At 36.4% G+C, this 15,158-nt stretch overlaps 1 protein-coding gene across 12 annotated transcripts in view; it reads left to right on the top strand.

The window, feature by feature from the left end:
- Nucleotides 1-15,158, top strand: part of Dlg1 (MAGUK family member discs large 1) — a 250,297-nt gene that overhangs the window by 186,915 nt on the left and 48,224 nt on the right. For 11 of the 12 annotated variants that reach the window (XM_083037713.1, XM_083037710.1, XM_083037717.1 and 8 more), the window contains 2 exons: nucleotides 624-786; nucleotides 2,735-2,873. In XM_083037713.1, the coding sequence (XP_082893839.1) occupies nucleotides 624-786; nucleotides 2,735-2,873 (302 nt within the window). The remainder of the gene's footprint in view (nucleotides 1-623; nucleotides 787-2,734; nucleotides 2,874-15,158) is intronic. The other variant, XM_083037711.1, reaches the window with a different exon arrangement.

Genomic DNA, 15,158 nt, shown 5'->3' with positions numbered 1-15,158 from the left:
GTTGAATTTAAAGTGTGACCAAATCGCAAATTAGCGATTCACTAGAGAGCATCGCGTTGCAGTTTCCTCGTTAATAATCTTTCAATGCACGTTAGTTCGGTAATAATCGCGATCGATTGTCTTTGTCTCAAGGGAGACAATTGCGATGAACGAAGGAAGAAGGGGAAAAAAGGGAAGAGAGACGAGAGAGGTTGACAGGGGAAATTGAAAGCGAAAATCAATTATCGAATGCTCACGGCACAGCGATCGAGTCATTTGTGTACGTCGATTATGCCAAGTTCGTATCTCAGAAACAGTCTTTTTCTTGCCCGTTTCTCGATAAACAGAACGGAAAAGTAGGACATTTCCCAATTAATGATATCTACGCGAGAAGCGAATAAATCGCGCGGAGAATGAATACGGATGCGAGGCATAAATGCAGAAATGTCTCTTGTTCATTGCATCTATATTTTGTTCGACATTTTGCGACGCGATTTCGTTAGCTTTAAATTTCGAGCTGCGAAGAAATAGGTGCTTGGCAATGTTTCACATAATCTCCTTTGCCCTTGATCAACAACGAATGTTAAATGTACGATTGAAAAGGAGTATATATCACTAAAAAATCAAATCATTGTTGGTTTCAGCAGGGCGATAAAAATCTGGAGAACGTGACACACGAAGAGGCTGTGGCGACCCTGAAGGCGACCCAAGATCGCGTCGTACTTCTGGTCGCCAAGCCAGAAAGTGGGATCGTACCTCCGCCTCCTCCTCCAATAGCAACGGACAATTCTCTCTCGCCTCAGCCACGTAAGTAATCAGTTTCACGAGCATTTCGTAGATAAGCTGTTGTCTAATGAGATTAGAACATAGCAAACTCATCGTAAGTCGCAAGAAATAATTTGATGCAAAAGAAGATTGATTAGCATATCACAAAATTTAAATGAAGGTCAGGAGTTCCATTAAGATTAAATACATTTTATAAATTAGATATGATACTTAATTTATATTTTTTAAGATATTCTCTCTGAATATTCTTGATTTCTTATAATAATATCGTTGAAGACAGAATGTTCTAATATTTAATATAAGCGCAAAGGTGATTTCGTTATAGAGACTGTGAAGTCTGTAATTTTATTTCGTTTTCTGTGATTTACGCTGAAGATTGTGCGGTCGTATTCAATTTAATAACCGACATTCAACAAAAATTGTCGCACCATCTTCGCAATCGTATTTTCCGTCATCTCTTTTCCATCGTAAGGTCCTGATCGAAACAATAATTACGGCGTTTTATTAATTATTCAGAGTCGCGACGCGTTGAAATTCAAATGAACCGCGATTCTCGTCGCCATGGATTCCCTGCTGGAAAGAGACCCCGAACGAACCTTTCGGTTCCGTTTCTAAGGGGTGCGGAAATGAATTTTTGATCCGCGAGTCTTTCCCGTCAGCCGGGCTTTACTGACGATCGGGCCGTAACTTATTCATCGGTCTCGTAAAATCGAGCTCGTAAACTCACCTTGAATCGCGCACTCCCGCGGGCGGTCTTATCTCCCTTTTCCGTTTATCGCGTGTGCTATACGAATGCGGCGCACCGCGCGTCTGAAATGTCCGATCGGGGAAATCTCGAGAGTGCGATGTTAAAATTCGATGCTGCGGGAAAGCGTCGACAAAAAGAAGGAAGAGTCTCTTCGGCATCGCTCGCGATTTGACGAAACGCTCTTAGTTATCTGTGCGCAAGAATAACGAATGCATATAAAGAGATTGATTACTATTATGAATGTAAGATTTCTCTTTATTGTTTTCTTTTTACGAACGAAGAGAAAGATTACTTCCCGAAATATTAAAGATAAGACTGTTGCGGGACTTTCTTTATAGCGACAATATTCTTCGCATTTTTCAAACAGAAAAAAAAAAAAAAAAAAAAAAAACAGCACAGTTCACGAGTGAAAAAGCTGTGGGTTAATGCCGACTGAATTCAAATTGTTCCTTTAATGTCGCGGTAGATCGGTGTCCCGCGGGATTATCCGAATATTTGCTTTAATCTCCCAGTGCAGTTGCGCGAGAACGCAGTGAGTTTCCCAGAGAACCCCTCGACGTGAATAAACAATCCCGCTTTAGATTAAGATCGCTATTTTCAACCTTATTATTTACTATTTTTTTTTATACTACATAAAAAATAATCAACGAAAAACTCATCAAAATATCATATAACAAAAAATAGAATTATCTTATCATAATAAAAATTAATCAAAATATCACAGATCAGGGATTGTATACGTATTTCGGATTATAAACGCGCGAACGAATTATATAATTTAAAATTAATTGGATATTTTCAAAATTATAATTTAACATATTTCTTATACCGAGAAACATACATTTTTATATAAATATTAATTTTTAAATAATATTTTTATGTCAATGACATAATTTACAGTTATATTTTTTACTTTTCTTTATATCACATGTCTTAATTCTTCACAATTATTATCATAAATGTATATTTTATTTTTAGAAAAATATGTTATTTCAATAAATATTCTATTTATTTTACAAGTAAATTGACGAGAGTACATGTCTGTGGCGGTCAAATTTTATGTCGGGCAAGTTTCGATATAAACAAAAATATAATATTGATGTAAACACCGTCGACAAAATGTTTCTCTCGACACGATTTCAATTGCCTATCTTACGTATAAATACAAAATGTGAGAGGTTAATAATGGTAAATAATCACGAATATTTTTTGTGCCAACAGGTAAGCAAAACGGCTCCGTATCGGCGCTGGAGAACAACACCGCGACGCTACCGTACTCGCAGGAATCACGTCACGCGTCTTCCCTCGCCCTGCATGGCACTGCAACACCCCGGGCCGTTTCTCAGGAAGACATCTCACGGTGAGTCTCTCTCTTTTTTTCCTCAAGATTTTTTTACGAAGCACCATGCGCCTGAATACCCAGCGCGCATCTTCGATCATTTTTTGATGAATATTGCGGCGCATTTTATGCTGTTTTTCTCTCACTCGTTGGTCCGATATTTTCGAGATGCATCAAGTTTTTATCTCGTCGATCCGCTCGTTCATTACACAACAGACTCGTTTTATATACTATTTTTTGATAATGCGTGCGAATTTATGCGGGTTGAAAAGCTTTAACACGTTAAATGTAGACAGTAAATGCGTTTTTGTCGCATTGATTAACGATTTTCACCGATTTTACTCGAGCGTAATCGTGTGATGATCGCGTTAATTTCTAAAGTAAGCCGAATGAGACGGATAAATCGCGTGTATCGGACGGCTATTTTGGAAGGGTCGACGAGTGGGGATGGCGAATAAACGGTGGAGGGTAAAGAGCTAGCGGTCGAACCGGTTCGCACGAGCTAATTGCCGATGGATTAAGGGCTCATAGAATCCACCGGGCTCGGCTATGCCATGAAAGTGGGATTGGTCCGGACACATTATATAGTTCTGGTAGAGGCTTACTCGCGCCAGTTCGACTCCTCCTATTGACCTGTCCATTTGTCGTTAACCTTTCTCGTACGTTATTGCGCACACGAGGCTCCAACATCGTCGTGTTCGGATTGTTCGGGTTAAGGTCGCCGCTGGACATCGCGCAAGCGGAATAGAGAATTGGACGAAACGCAAAGTTAGAGATGCGATGCGGCAACGACTGAAACGACTGTTTCATTATATTCTCAGGAATCTTAGCCATTCGATTTCTCGTTTTTTTTTTTTATATTTATATTGGTTCCAAGTTAATTTTGTTTAAATTTTATATTTTATTTTCATACTTTTTTTTTATATTGATTTTTCTATTAGATTATTTTTATTGTTGTAAAATATTGATCAATTCTGATGAAGATAGAAGTTATCTTCTCTGCAATATTTCTCACTTTTTTAAAAAAATTAAATTTTGTATACAATTTTGTATACGTATAAATTGCAAACTGTGAAATGTTTCGAGCGAGATTTCGAGTCTATATATAAAGAATATACGTAACAAATCCAATCTAATTTAATGTAATCTAATTTTCCATTTGCTCGAAGAATCCCAGCGAATGGGAGGATAAAAAGTTCAACTTTGATCGAGAGAAAGGGATGAGATGGCGCGCGAGATAGAACTAATTGCGCTCTTGGCTATTCCGTGCGCGCGCTGCTGCTGCTGGTGCTGCTAGAGAGTCAGTCCGTAGTTAAACATTACCATTGAATGGAATATTTCATTAAGCCAGCCGCAAAACTTTCGCGCACCTGTGCGCCGCCGATCAGCTGCATTTGTTCCTTTTCCGAACATAAACTCGCACTCGCGGTATTTCCTGAATACATCATTCTAGTCGATATTCTGAACCATATGAATTTCTACGCTCATTTTACTTTGTTTAATGATTCGGCGATAGCGAATCCATTGAATGCGCAGTAATTTTCGAAGATCAAAGCGTTTGTCATTATTTGCGCATGCTGTTTACATAACATTGAATTCAGCAAGTTTAAAAAGATGATGTTAAAATCATATAAAAAGATATGTTTTTGCGCAAGGACAAGCTTCGCGAATCTTTGTTCGCCTGCAAAAATTCGGCTGTCGATTAAAAACCGCAGCAAAACGCAGGACTCGGACGTTTAATTGAACTCAATCAACGTATGTTTCGTCGTAAAAAAAAAAAGAACTTTTTCTAATCGTCCTGTCATTTCGAGGTATTAAATATTGCAAAGCATGACGTCTCACGTTATGAAAAAACAATTACGTGCATACACAGAGACAGTAAAGAGAAGAAAATATCGCGAAAGCTCACTCGTACTTGCGGTAAACAGTTTATTTTTATCCCATGTGATTAGAACAATTCACAGAGTATTGATTGGCGGACTCGTTTTTGTTTTCCGCAGCATCACTTAACGTACGCATTGCGGTTCCTCCAGATTAATTCCTTGCTGACTTTTTTATCCGCATAATTCGCCAGACTCGTCTCGTCGACGATATCGCGCCGATTGCGAAATACAGATGCAGTTTTATTTTTAAATGCATATTTTAATATCAAACATACATGTCTGATAGAAGATATCACTCTGAATTCTATTATTTAATTAAATATATCATAATCTTCGATATGATTCATCGATGGCCAACGTTTTATCGAAGCTACTTTATAGTCATATTTTCCGATATATTCACGATATAATGAATTCGCAACTCGAAGGATTCATTTGGCACTTTTCAGGATTTATTTGGCTTTTAAATCTTTCAAATAATATTATTTTTCGTACGAATGATATCGAGATTAACGTGCGACTCCCTGGGCGATATAATTTAATGATCACGTAGGCACGCAAATGGACATATTCGGGTATGCATGTAGCGGCATGCGCGCAACTGCATCTCCGAAATGCGGGCCAAGGTCGCAGCTGGCTCGGGTCACGAGCGAACGAGTTACCGGATCCCGACCAATCTCGCTTACATGATGCGGTATCCTCTCTGTATCGATCCGAATGCGTCCTACTGCATCCTCGCCAGATACCGCCGAATACTGGCCATCGCGACGCTGGACGATGCCGGACGATGGGTGCACGATTTTTATCCCATTATCTCAGTAAAGAAATTTAAATTGTGATATTTATAACACGGATAAGCAACTAAAGATTGAATCGGGATGATTTGAATTAATAACAAATTAATTATAAACAGAATTAAAATTAATTTTAAAGCAAAACGGAAGAAACATTCGACAAATTTTGTGATTAAATTAAATAACTGGCGACTTGTTTATTGCGGTGCTGCAATATGTTACGTTATGAAAGTGAATTCTCATAGCTTTCTGAGACAAACTTGCTGTGTTTGTGAGAAAGAAAGAGTCTATCTCTTCTCCGGATTACTCTTTTCGCGACGCTCTTGAGCGACTTATCACGAGTACTTTGTTTGCTGGCTTTTGATGGTCGGCAGAAAATTCCTCTTTTCATTCAGCTCATTGTACCGCACTCTCGTACGTCGGGACAAATTTAATTTCTTCTTCTGCTCTTGTCCCGCCGGACGTCCTGACCGGAGATGTCCGGTCCGGAACAAGATAACTCGCAAAAGTAGCAAACTCTTAGACAATGACGTACCAAGTACGAAAGAAGTGAAAAATTTACTCGGCAATTTTACATCTACCTACATCAATTATATGAAAGCTTCATTAATTATGTCAAAAGATCCGAAAAAAATTATTTTTTTCTCTTACTGATGATTTTGATTATAAATCTTATCGCTGTCAATCTTGGCACTTTATATTTTTTGGTTAATAATCTTCTTGTCCTCTTATTTATATTGTAAATTCTTTTATATTTTTTGTTTGACATTTTTCTGTACTTTTTTGATTTCCTGTAATAGTTTTTAGAAATTATTCCATTCTAAAATATGTTCTTTGTTTAATATTGTTCTCTCTTACTATATTTTATTACTGTACTCTATTTTACATAATCTTATAAGACAGAGATTGACTTCTAAAGCTTTTTTTTATTACTGTTTTTTATTGCTTTACATCAAATATTAGTTTATCATAAAACTGTACACATTGTCATGAGAATCTCTACAGAAGAATGCAATACAGATAATCGCTTTTAACTGCATTGACACTTTAACAAACTTTTCAATTAACTTTTCGCGAGCCTCGCACTTCACAATTGTGTGCAATGCTCAATGGAAACACGTGTAGCGAGGATTAAGAATACTTTCGCGCCGAACAGTTTCCGAGGCTGCGGAAGCGATACTTTTGCATCAAAGAATAATGGAGTCCCCGGGAGATGATGATTTGGCAAAGCGGTGGTACTAACTGAAAATTTTCCATGAACTTCCTGCAGAATTTTTCCCTTTCCTCTTCTCTTTCTCTTTCCTCCCTCAGACACCGGGAATCGTTGCATTGTTCGGACTTCCTGGGCTTTCGCGAATTTTCGCACACCGCACTATTTTTGGTATATCTAACTCATGCGTATTCTATAGAACGGCTTTTGCTTCTAATTCGCGAAACCTTTTATTCGAGGATAAAGAAAGATATTATTTGTTAGTATATTTTCATATATTATTTCATCATTCGCTGCAATCAAGCTCCGATATTAATTAAGTAGATTTTCGCGACTCATTTGTTTAACATTCGCTCTCTGAATGTTATGAATAATAATAACAGAAAAATTGTATATCGCCTTTTTCTCCAATTCCAACATCTCGTTATTTTGATATTACAATGTTAAAAAACATATAGCGACAAAATAATTTTCTCTTTGCATTAAAGTTGGTGCACGATACGATTTTCTGTAATTAGATCAACAGTGGGATAGAATTTATTTAATCCTTCTTTATGATAGACCGTCCGCATTGCAACTAAAATAAATCCGTTGCATAGCACGCATAACGCATACGCCTTTGGACCGTGCCATCTGCAGCAAAATATGCGCTTGCTCCCGCGCAACGGGTGCATTTGCACAGTTTGTTTAATTTACACTCCGCGACCCAATTCTGGATTGTTCTGTATAATGTATCGTTTGTTGCGGCACGATCTCTGGAGGGTCGTTGTCTGGGAAACGTGGCATTATGAGGCGTGCTTAATAAAAGCCATAGAAATTTAAACGATAAACGTTTCTTGAAATTAAACTAATTTAACTATGAAAGAAAAATGTCTCTATTTCTTTACTCTTAATTTATTACTATAGCATTAATTAAAGCATTCACATGTTCCAATTATTTTTTCTAACACACACTTTCTATCTCTCTCTTTCTCTCTCTCTCTCCATGTTATAAAGAGAAATAAAAATAAAATCAAAAGCGGAAGTTAAACCTGTGAATAAAACATAATATGATTATGCAAAATTAAAAATTGGTGAATATTTTTAATTAATTTCACGTATATACATATATTATATAATTATTAAATTAAATTAAAAATTATTAAGATATTAATAGTATTAAATTAAAAATTTACTTTTGATTTCATATGCAGAGGTCACTAGAGATTGCAAAAATATTAATTTATTTTAAGTATCAATATTTGTTTTTATATTACATAATTAATTAAATATATTACAAATCATTTATATTTACCGGTCAATATTTAACACATGTTTATTGTAGAATTAAAATACATTACGTTTAAAAAATTTTTTAATAAAAAAAATACGTTTAGAAAAAAAATGAAAGCATATACAAGAAAGAGAGAGAGAAAAAAAAAGAAAAAAATTCCTAATACATTGTAAACAAAATTTCTAGGCTCACAACTGAATGATCTTAAACGAGTAACAATATCGCGCGATCGCGCGAAAAGAAAATAAATTAAGATACTTATCGGTCGTGATCTATCGAAGGACCTGGTCTGTCGCAATTTGTCGCGAGTTTTGCTGATATGACTATTTCTCGCGGGAGCTGGCTAGCGATCGGTTAACGAGTCGGCCACCGGAAGTGCCTGTGTAGAAACGGCCTGTAACCGACACGACGTATGAACTCGCGGTCATTGAGTCGACGGGCCAATAAGTCTTCCGGTGGCGACTGCGTGATAACGCTGGCTCAGCTGTCCCTACGTCGTCGCGACGCCACCAAACGCCGTCGTCCAAGAGAAGAGAGAAATTCTCGACCGCGATCGACTATACCCGGGGTCGGTACCCATTTAGCGGAGTTTGCTTTCGCGGTCCGCCAAGATTTCGCGTATCATCGATGTCAGCGCACGGTTTTCAACAGCGCCGAGTCAGCGCGATATTGGTCCTCCTTACTCTCGTTTCGTGAATCCGGGACGCAAGGTAAAAATTTCACCGTGGCATAACTCCGGGAATGATTCTACCCATCATCTGCGAGATGAAGAAAAAAATTCGAAGAGACAAAAAATATAAAGGGATAGAGGCAATATACGAAGAAAATAAAATTCTTGATTGTAATCCTTTGTTGTACAAATTATTTTTCAAAAACGTTTTATGTAAAGAAATAAGTTAAACAGACAGAGTTAAGTTAGACAATTAAGAGATTAGTAAAATATACATCTTTTAAGTTTAATTTATCAGAGTTTTCTCGCCCATTAATAATGAAAACTTGTGAAATTCTGTTAATTATAGGATGCGCGTAAAGCCAATGGAATTTTTTAAAAGTATATTTTAAAATGTTTTTTTTTAAATGAGACATATTCACATGTATAAAACCGGGAGAAACTATTCGTTATCGTTCGAACTATTTAATGACGTATTTCTTACATCGCACATAAAGTTTCTCATTAGTAGAGTCAAAGTAAGCGGATTGTCGCGGTGAGTGAATAGCCCGGATACTTCATTAACCAGCCGGAAATTATATAAGGAAGAGAGGAAGCGACGTCTCTTTTTCGGTTGCGCACTAGGATATGACGTCGCGAGACTGAAAAAATATGTATATATCACGAGGAAATATAGATTTTTCCGCGACGATAACTTCGCTACGAAACGTCCGCTCGGAGGGATTGAAAATTTTCCGAACTCGCCGCAGCGCCGTACGTCACGAAAATTTCCTGATTTAATTTCATGCGATGCGCGAGGCACTTTTCGCGGAAGTTACGTCCGGACGGATTCAGCGCCTGCAGCGAGTTGATCGTAAAACTCGATATCCGAAGACAGAGTGAAGTGACGGACGTAGGAACGCGGACGTAGAACAGACAGGGTTTAGGGGTAAAATGAAACGTGTCGTCACGGGGCTAAAAACCAGGCAGCAAAATGGATTCCGGAAACCAATTAAACTTGCACGAACCTAAAGCTGCTCTGCAACCCTTCTTCGATACCTCGCGCTGCCGAACCCTTTCGTCGCCGTCAGAATCCCGATGGAAGGAAGAGTTTCAATTTATTTTGCGTTTATCTTGAAAAGTTTATTTAAGTGAACTTTACCGTGAATTAATTTCCCTATTTTTGTATAATGTACGTAATATATAATCTTTTCTTCTTGTTGGAAACAATTATCGATCCTCTGTGACATACGTATATAATCCACTCTTACTTACAATTTAGAATATTAACTACACTCTTATGAGAATAAAAATAAAATTAATAGAATAAATATATTGACTCAATTTTAGTAGAAAATTCTAAGTGAGGATGCACAATTTGTTAATTATTGATGTTTGTGCTGACAAAATGATTTTAGTACAACATACAAGGTCTCGTGACTATTGACGAATCTCGAAAATAAAAATATTGATTGGTTACAATGATTTGTTTGAGGTTATTAACATGAAAAAGCCTGGAATTTTTGTATTGTGTCAGTTGTCAATTTTTGGTCGAAGAAAACCTCGGTGAGAATTCAAATTAGTTTCATTACCAAAAGTAAATTCGAAAAATATAATGATGAATGATATACTGTAAAAAACAGTACTGCATCGCGAATATTAATAATAACTATTATATCATTAAACAAACATTTGTTGCTGATGGGTGCACAGTGGCCTAAATATTTTTATATGTATATTTAGAACTTAATATTTGCATTATTTGAAGATGCAGAATAAAATAAAATTATGATAGCATAGAGAAAATATTTTCTCCGAAATATATTAGAAAATTAAACGATTAATAAATATATAAACTAATTTTGTAAAGTGGATTATACATTATAAATCATTTAAATCATAGATATGTATATATATTAATTTGTGGATACTAATGAGGAATGGTTATTATTACAATTTGTGTATTAATATAATTCAATATATATATATAAATCATGGGATTACGCGATTAATAAGAAACAAATAAGGTATAATATAATATTGATATAATAAATTACAATTAAAAATTAAAAGTTAAATTAAAAATTAATATTAAATGACAATTATATATGAAGAGAGAGTATATTTGAAGCCCTCGCGAGAATTTGAGATTTGCAATATTTGTCTTATACTTTGTCTCTTCCGAGTATTCCGCGCTATCATCTCTCTTCTCCACGAGAACAAAAATTCATAACGTCGGTCTTTCTGCATCATACGTCGCTTAACGTCAGGGATGATCCTCACAAGGACCCGACATCCCGTCATATTATTTCGACGTGTTCTTTTTGCGTCTTTTCTCGGGCTGGATAAGAGGCACGTCAGTTTCGCAGAAAGCTCGCAATTAAATTTTTCACCGAGGCGTACGACTAATCCGGAAGTTCACCACCTTTTTCCCGCAAACACATACGTGTGCGTTTCGCGCACACACGTTGCGAGACCTTCGAAAAGAAAACAAGGTCTGGGCGTTATTAATGATCGCTCTTTCGTCGTGAAATGTGGACATCGCGAATTAATCAAAATCATTCTGTTGTCATGTCTGGCGACGAAATTGGGGCGAGATGGGGCCCGACCTTTACTTTTTAAGATCACTCTAAGAAACTTGATTGATGATTTTTCTAGAGAATGTCGAGGTCGAAAATCGTTACGTCCAAATTATTTTTTACGCGACAATTTTTTGCTTGATTCGTTTTATTCCAAAAACGCAAAATGTACTCAGGCTCGACTTTTTTCGTAATTTGAGATCAATTATTGATTTTATATACCTTAAATTATTTGGAATTTGAATAAAGCAAAGATTAAATGACAGTGAGGTATCTTTTAGTCTAAATTTTACAACGAGTCTGAAAATAGTTTTTCGTCCGAGAAGCAGCGGAATAAGTTTTTTTACGTAATTTTCTTCGAATTACGTTTTTGTTCTAATCCGCGAAATTGCGGACAAAGTATGACAATTTCCAGATATTAATCTATAGGACACAAGAGTCCAAAAAGGTAATCACGGATACCATCTGCGATCTTTCTGACATTGCAAAATGAGAGCTTTGCCGCGAAGAAGTCTCATTTCGCGTGCGTCAAAGATGCTTTCTCCGTAACTGTTTGCAGAAGCGAGTTCTCTACTATCTATTTTCAGATTAAAAAAAGACAATTCTCTCTATTATCGTAGAACAATTTATATGAAAAATTTTGTTGTTTATCTCAATTTAAATTTTATATTACGAACACTTCATGCATTTCTCAACATTAGTGTTTCCAAAATCCCGAGCATATGCTATCGCACGAAATCTCCGATGTATCTAGCTCCAGTTACACAAGCTATCTCGAGAAATTGCGGCGCATGTTCTGGCGAGCGCGGAATCACATTAGGCAAAGTTCATCACTCGAAAGATGCTTTTAGAGGACACTACCGAGAGAGACCGGAGCCAGTTGGCGAAATCTGGCGACGGATTTCACCTAAAAGCGCGTGTTAAGCCGAAACTCCTCGCGTCGCTTTCTTAGCCGGCGAACCTTGTATGTTCATTAGGCAAGTTTGCGACGTTTTCGATGTCCGTTGGAAACGACAGTCGACGGGCCTATCCCTAGTAAGACGTACCCTTCGCTGGAAACTCGCGGAGATTTAGGAAATGCTTGGTTGATCCAGTTATCCCCGTTGTTGAATAATATCTGTTGTTAGTTGCCGGCGGTGTGTTAGCGAATTTATCGACTCTACGGCAAACTCCAAGTCCGGATTTGTCAATCTTGTGATGGTACGGGACATAGCGAAGCTCCGCTACAGCGGGGTGTAAGTGTCGTTGGAGTTTACCCGGAGATGATGAATGTCTCGAATGTGTATCTTTCATCGTTATTGAAAACGCGAATGTTAGTTAAGCCGCGATTGATCGTAAATTGATGGACATATCTATAGATGAAAATTTATATTTCCAGGACATCTTGCAAAATTCGAAAAATTATGATAAATATGAATAAAATTCACTCAAATTTATACTCGTATATTTTCCAGGAATTTTGTATGAGACGAGATACAACTAATTTATTTTTTAATTAATGATACATACTTATGTCTTTATCAATATATATCATTGTTAATAATTAGTAGCCGTCTTATCAGATTTATTTAATTCAATTTTTGAATTAAATGAACCAGAGACTGCGTGATCGCGACAGATGTACTTATATAGAAAAGTATATCGAATAAAAAATCATGACGGATTTCGCGGGCCAGAATTATCGCCGGCAATTACCACGCGTATCAATCGCGTGACGCCGCAAAGTTATGCAACGCGGCCGACGAAACGTCATAATTCTCTCGAAGCACGAATGTAAATTATTAGCGTCGCGCGGCAACGAAGCTACGACACGAGCCGGCAAGACGGCAGATCGTTACGTTGTTGGAACGATCTCTTCGATGCGTTCGCGCGTGCATGTGTACGTCGTACGTGCTTGCGTGCATTCGCGGGCAACAATGCGGGAAGGGTGGTTGCGCAACCACACCGCCAGTTATGCGATTAATGTGCGCGCCATTGTGCCAAAGTGTGTCACCAAGTGCATACGGAGATCGGGAGCGTTTCTGGGACAAAGATGATACCGTTAAGCGAAGTTGGGGAACAATAAGCCGCGAAACGTCGACCGTTTAACGTTCCTCTTATTATTGTTACTGCATTCCGCGTTATCAGCGGTTTCTCGATGCAGTGCCTCTGAAATCTATCTATCTGCGAGCTTTACCTACCTACGTTTCCTTCGGCAAAAAATGATGTCTTCTCAGAGAAAATTAATTACGCTCTTTTTCTCTCTTCCTTCGCTCGTCTCTCAATCTTTCGTTCTTATTTTCATAATTTTTTTGTTCAATTGAAATAATGCCAACACTTTTAAGTGACGCTTTTAAGATACATACAGATATAATTCCGTGATATTTGAACATTTGTCGTTAGTTGTGTATTCATGGAAGGAAACAAATCTTTTTTGCTATTCGTGTTATTTTTCCATCCTTTTCGCTGAATAACAAATATCGACGATATATTTCTCTCTTGGTTTAAAAAAGTAAAATATGCAAAAATTAATGAATTACTAAATCTGAGATTCAATTTTCATTATTTTTCTTTCTTTTTTGTACGCCATAATTTTTTATAATTTATTTATTAGTCCGTGAATTAAGTAAATTACCTTATGAGAGCAACCACCAGAGTGCACTTCAACATTTTCTTGACTGTATTTTACAACATTAATTTCATAGACACAGATATTTTCATGCACACACATGCGTGAAAAATATGTATGTACTGTAGTAAATTCAATTATCCTTTAAAAAAAAAAGCATCAAATCTGATTACACTTGCACAAGGCGGAAATAATGATATTATCGAACTTAATCGGGAAAACTATGACGAATAATGATTTCTATTAAGCATACTAATAGCTTGGATGACTCAGTCGTTTACTGATTCATCATTATTCTCGCAAATCCGTGTCCTATTTCGCGCTGTGTCAAGCGAGAAAACGCAAACGTAATTTATGTTAATTATGCTAATAATCCCATTTTATTTGCATGTATTTTATTTATTAAGTTAAGGGACAAACATAAGTTATAAAATTACATTCAAACTTAGTTAAAAATTTTGAGTTAGTATGAGCAATATAATAAAAATTAAATGCTTTATGTACCTTCGTGTTTATATTTTTGTAATTTATGAAGCTATCTTAAAATTGGATGTATGAAATAATTGAAAATCGATAATCTTGTAATTCGATGATTGGGCGAGAATCGAATCGTCATTAACGATTGCTCGACGTTCCGAATATCCATTAATGACTCACTCGATGAAATCACGATGTGAATGGCATAAATTTTCGCATTCCAGCGATGCGAAAGAGAATCCCAAGCAGATAGATTACGAGAAATCGAGTTAGCAGTATTTTACATTATACACAGCAGATGGACAGAAACGATAATAATTTTCAATGTAATATTTTAATAGACGAAATACATTGGGATTTTATTTTTTTATCAAAACATAAATTAACTATTGCGTGTAATTAAATGTAGATCTTTAAACGGGGTAATCTCTCCGAATATCACTGTAATAGTTCATTATAGATAATTAATGATAATGAGAATGTAATTGATATTGAATGCACGGTGCGATTTAACATGCTCGCGTAATGCGATCTTCATTTTTTTATGAGTCATTGATATATTACTCTGTAATCCTCGATTCGCAAATGATTGCGATAAATTCTTCGCAAAAGTGAATCAATTCGAAAATGCCGCGTTGCAATATTCCAATATGACTTTCGCATTTTCATAAAATTTTGCATCTTTACATTTACATCGTGCTAATCTGCACAATTAGTTAAAAAATAAAATAAGTTGAATTTAAACTCGCAAACATAATTGTCTGGCAAAATACAATTATTTTACTTTACTATACATAATTGTATAAACAATTTTTTTTAATATGTATCAAATG

This window comes from Prenolepis imparis, unplaced genomic scaffold (genome assembly GCF_030444845.1).
Source record: "Prenolepis imparis isolate NDT839.2.m4 unplaced genomic scaffold, iyPreImpa1.0 SCAF_5, whole genome shotgun sequence".
Classification (NCBI taxonomy): domain Eukaryota; kingdom Metazoa; phylum Arthropoda; class Insecta; order Hymenoptera; family Formicidae; genus Prenolepis; species Prenolepis imparis.
Note: the sequence above shows the minus strand (reverse complement) of the source record. Positions and strands in the feature narration are given on the sequence as shown.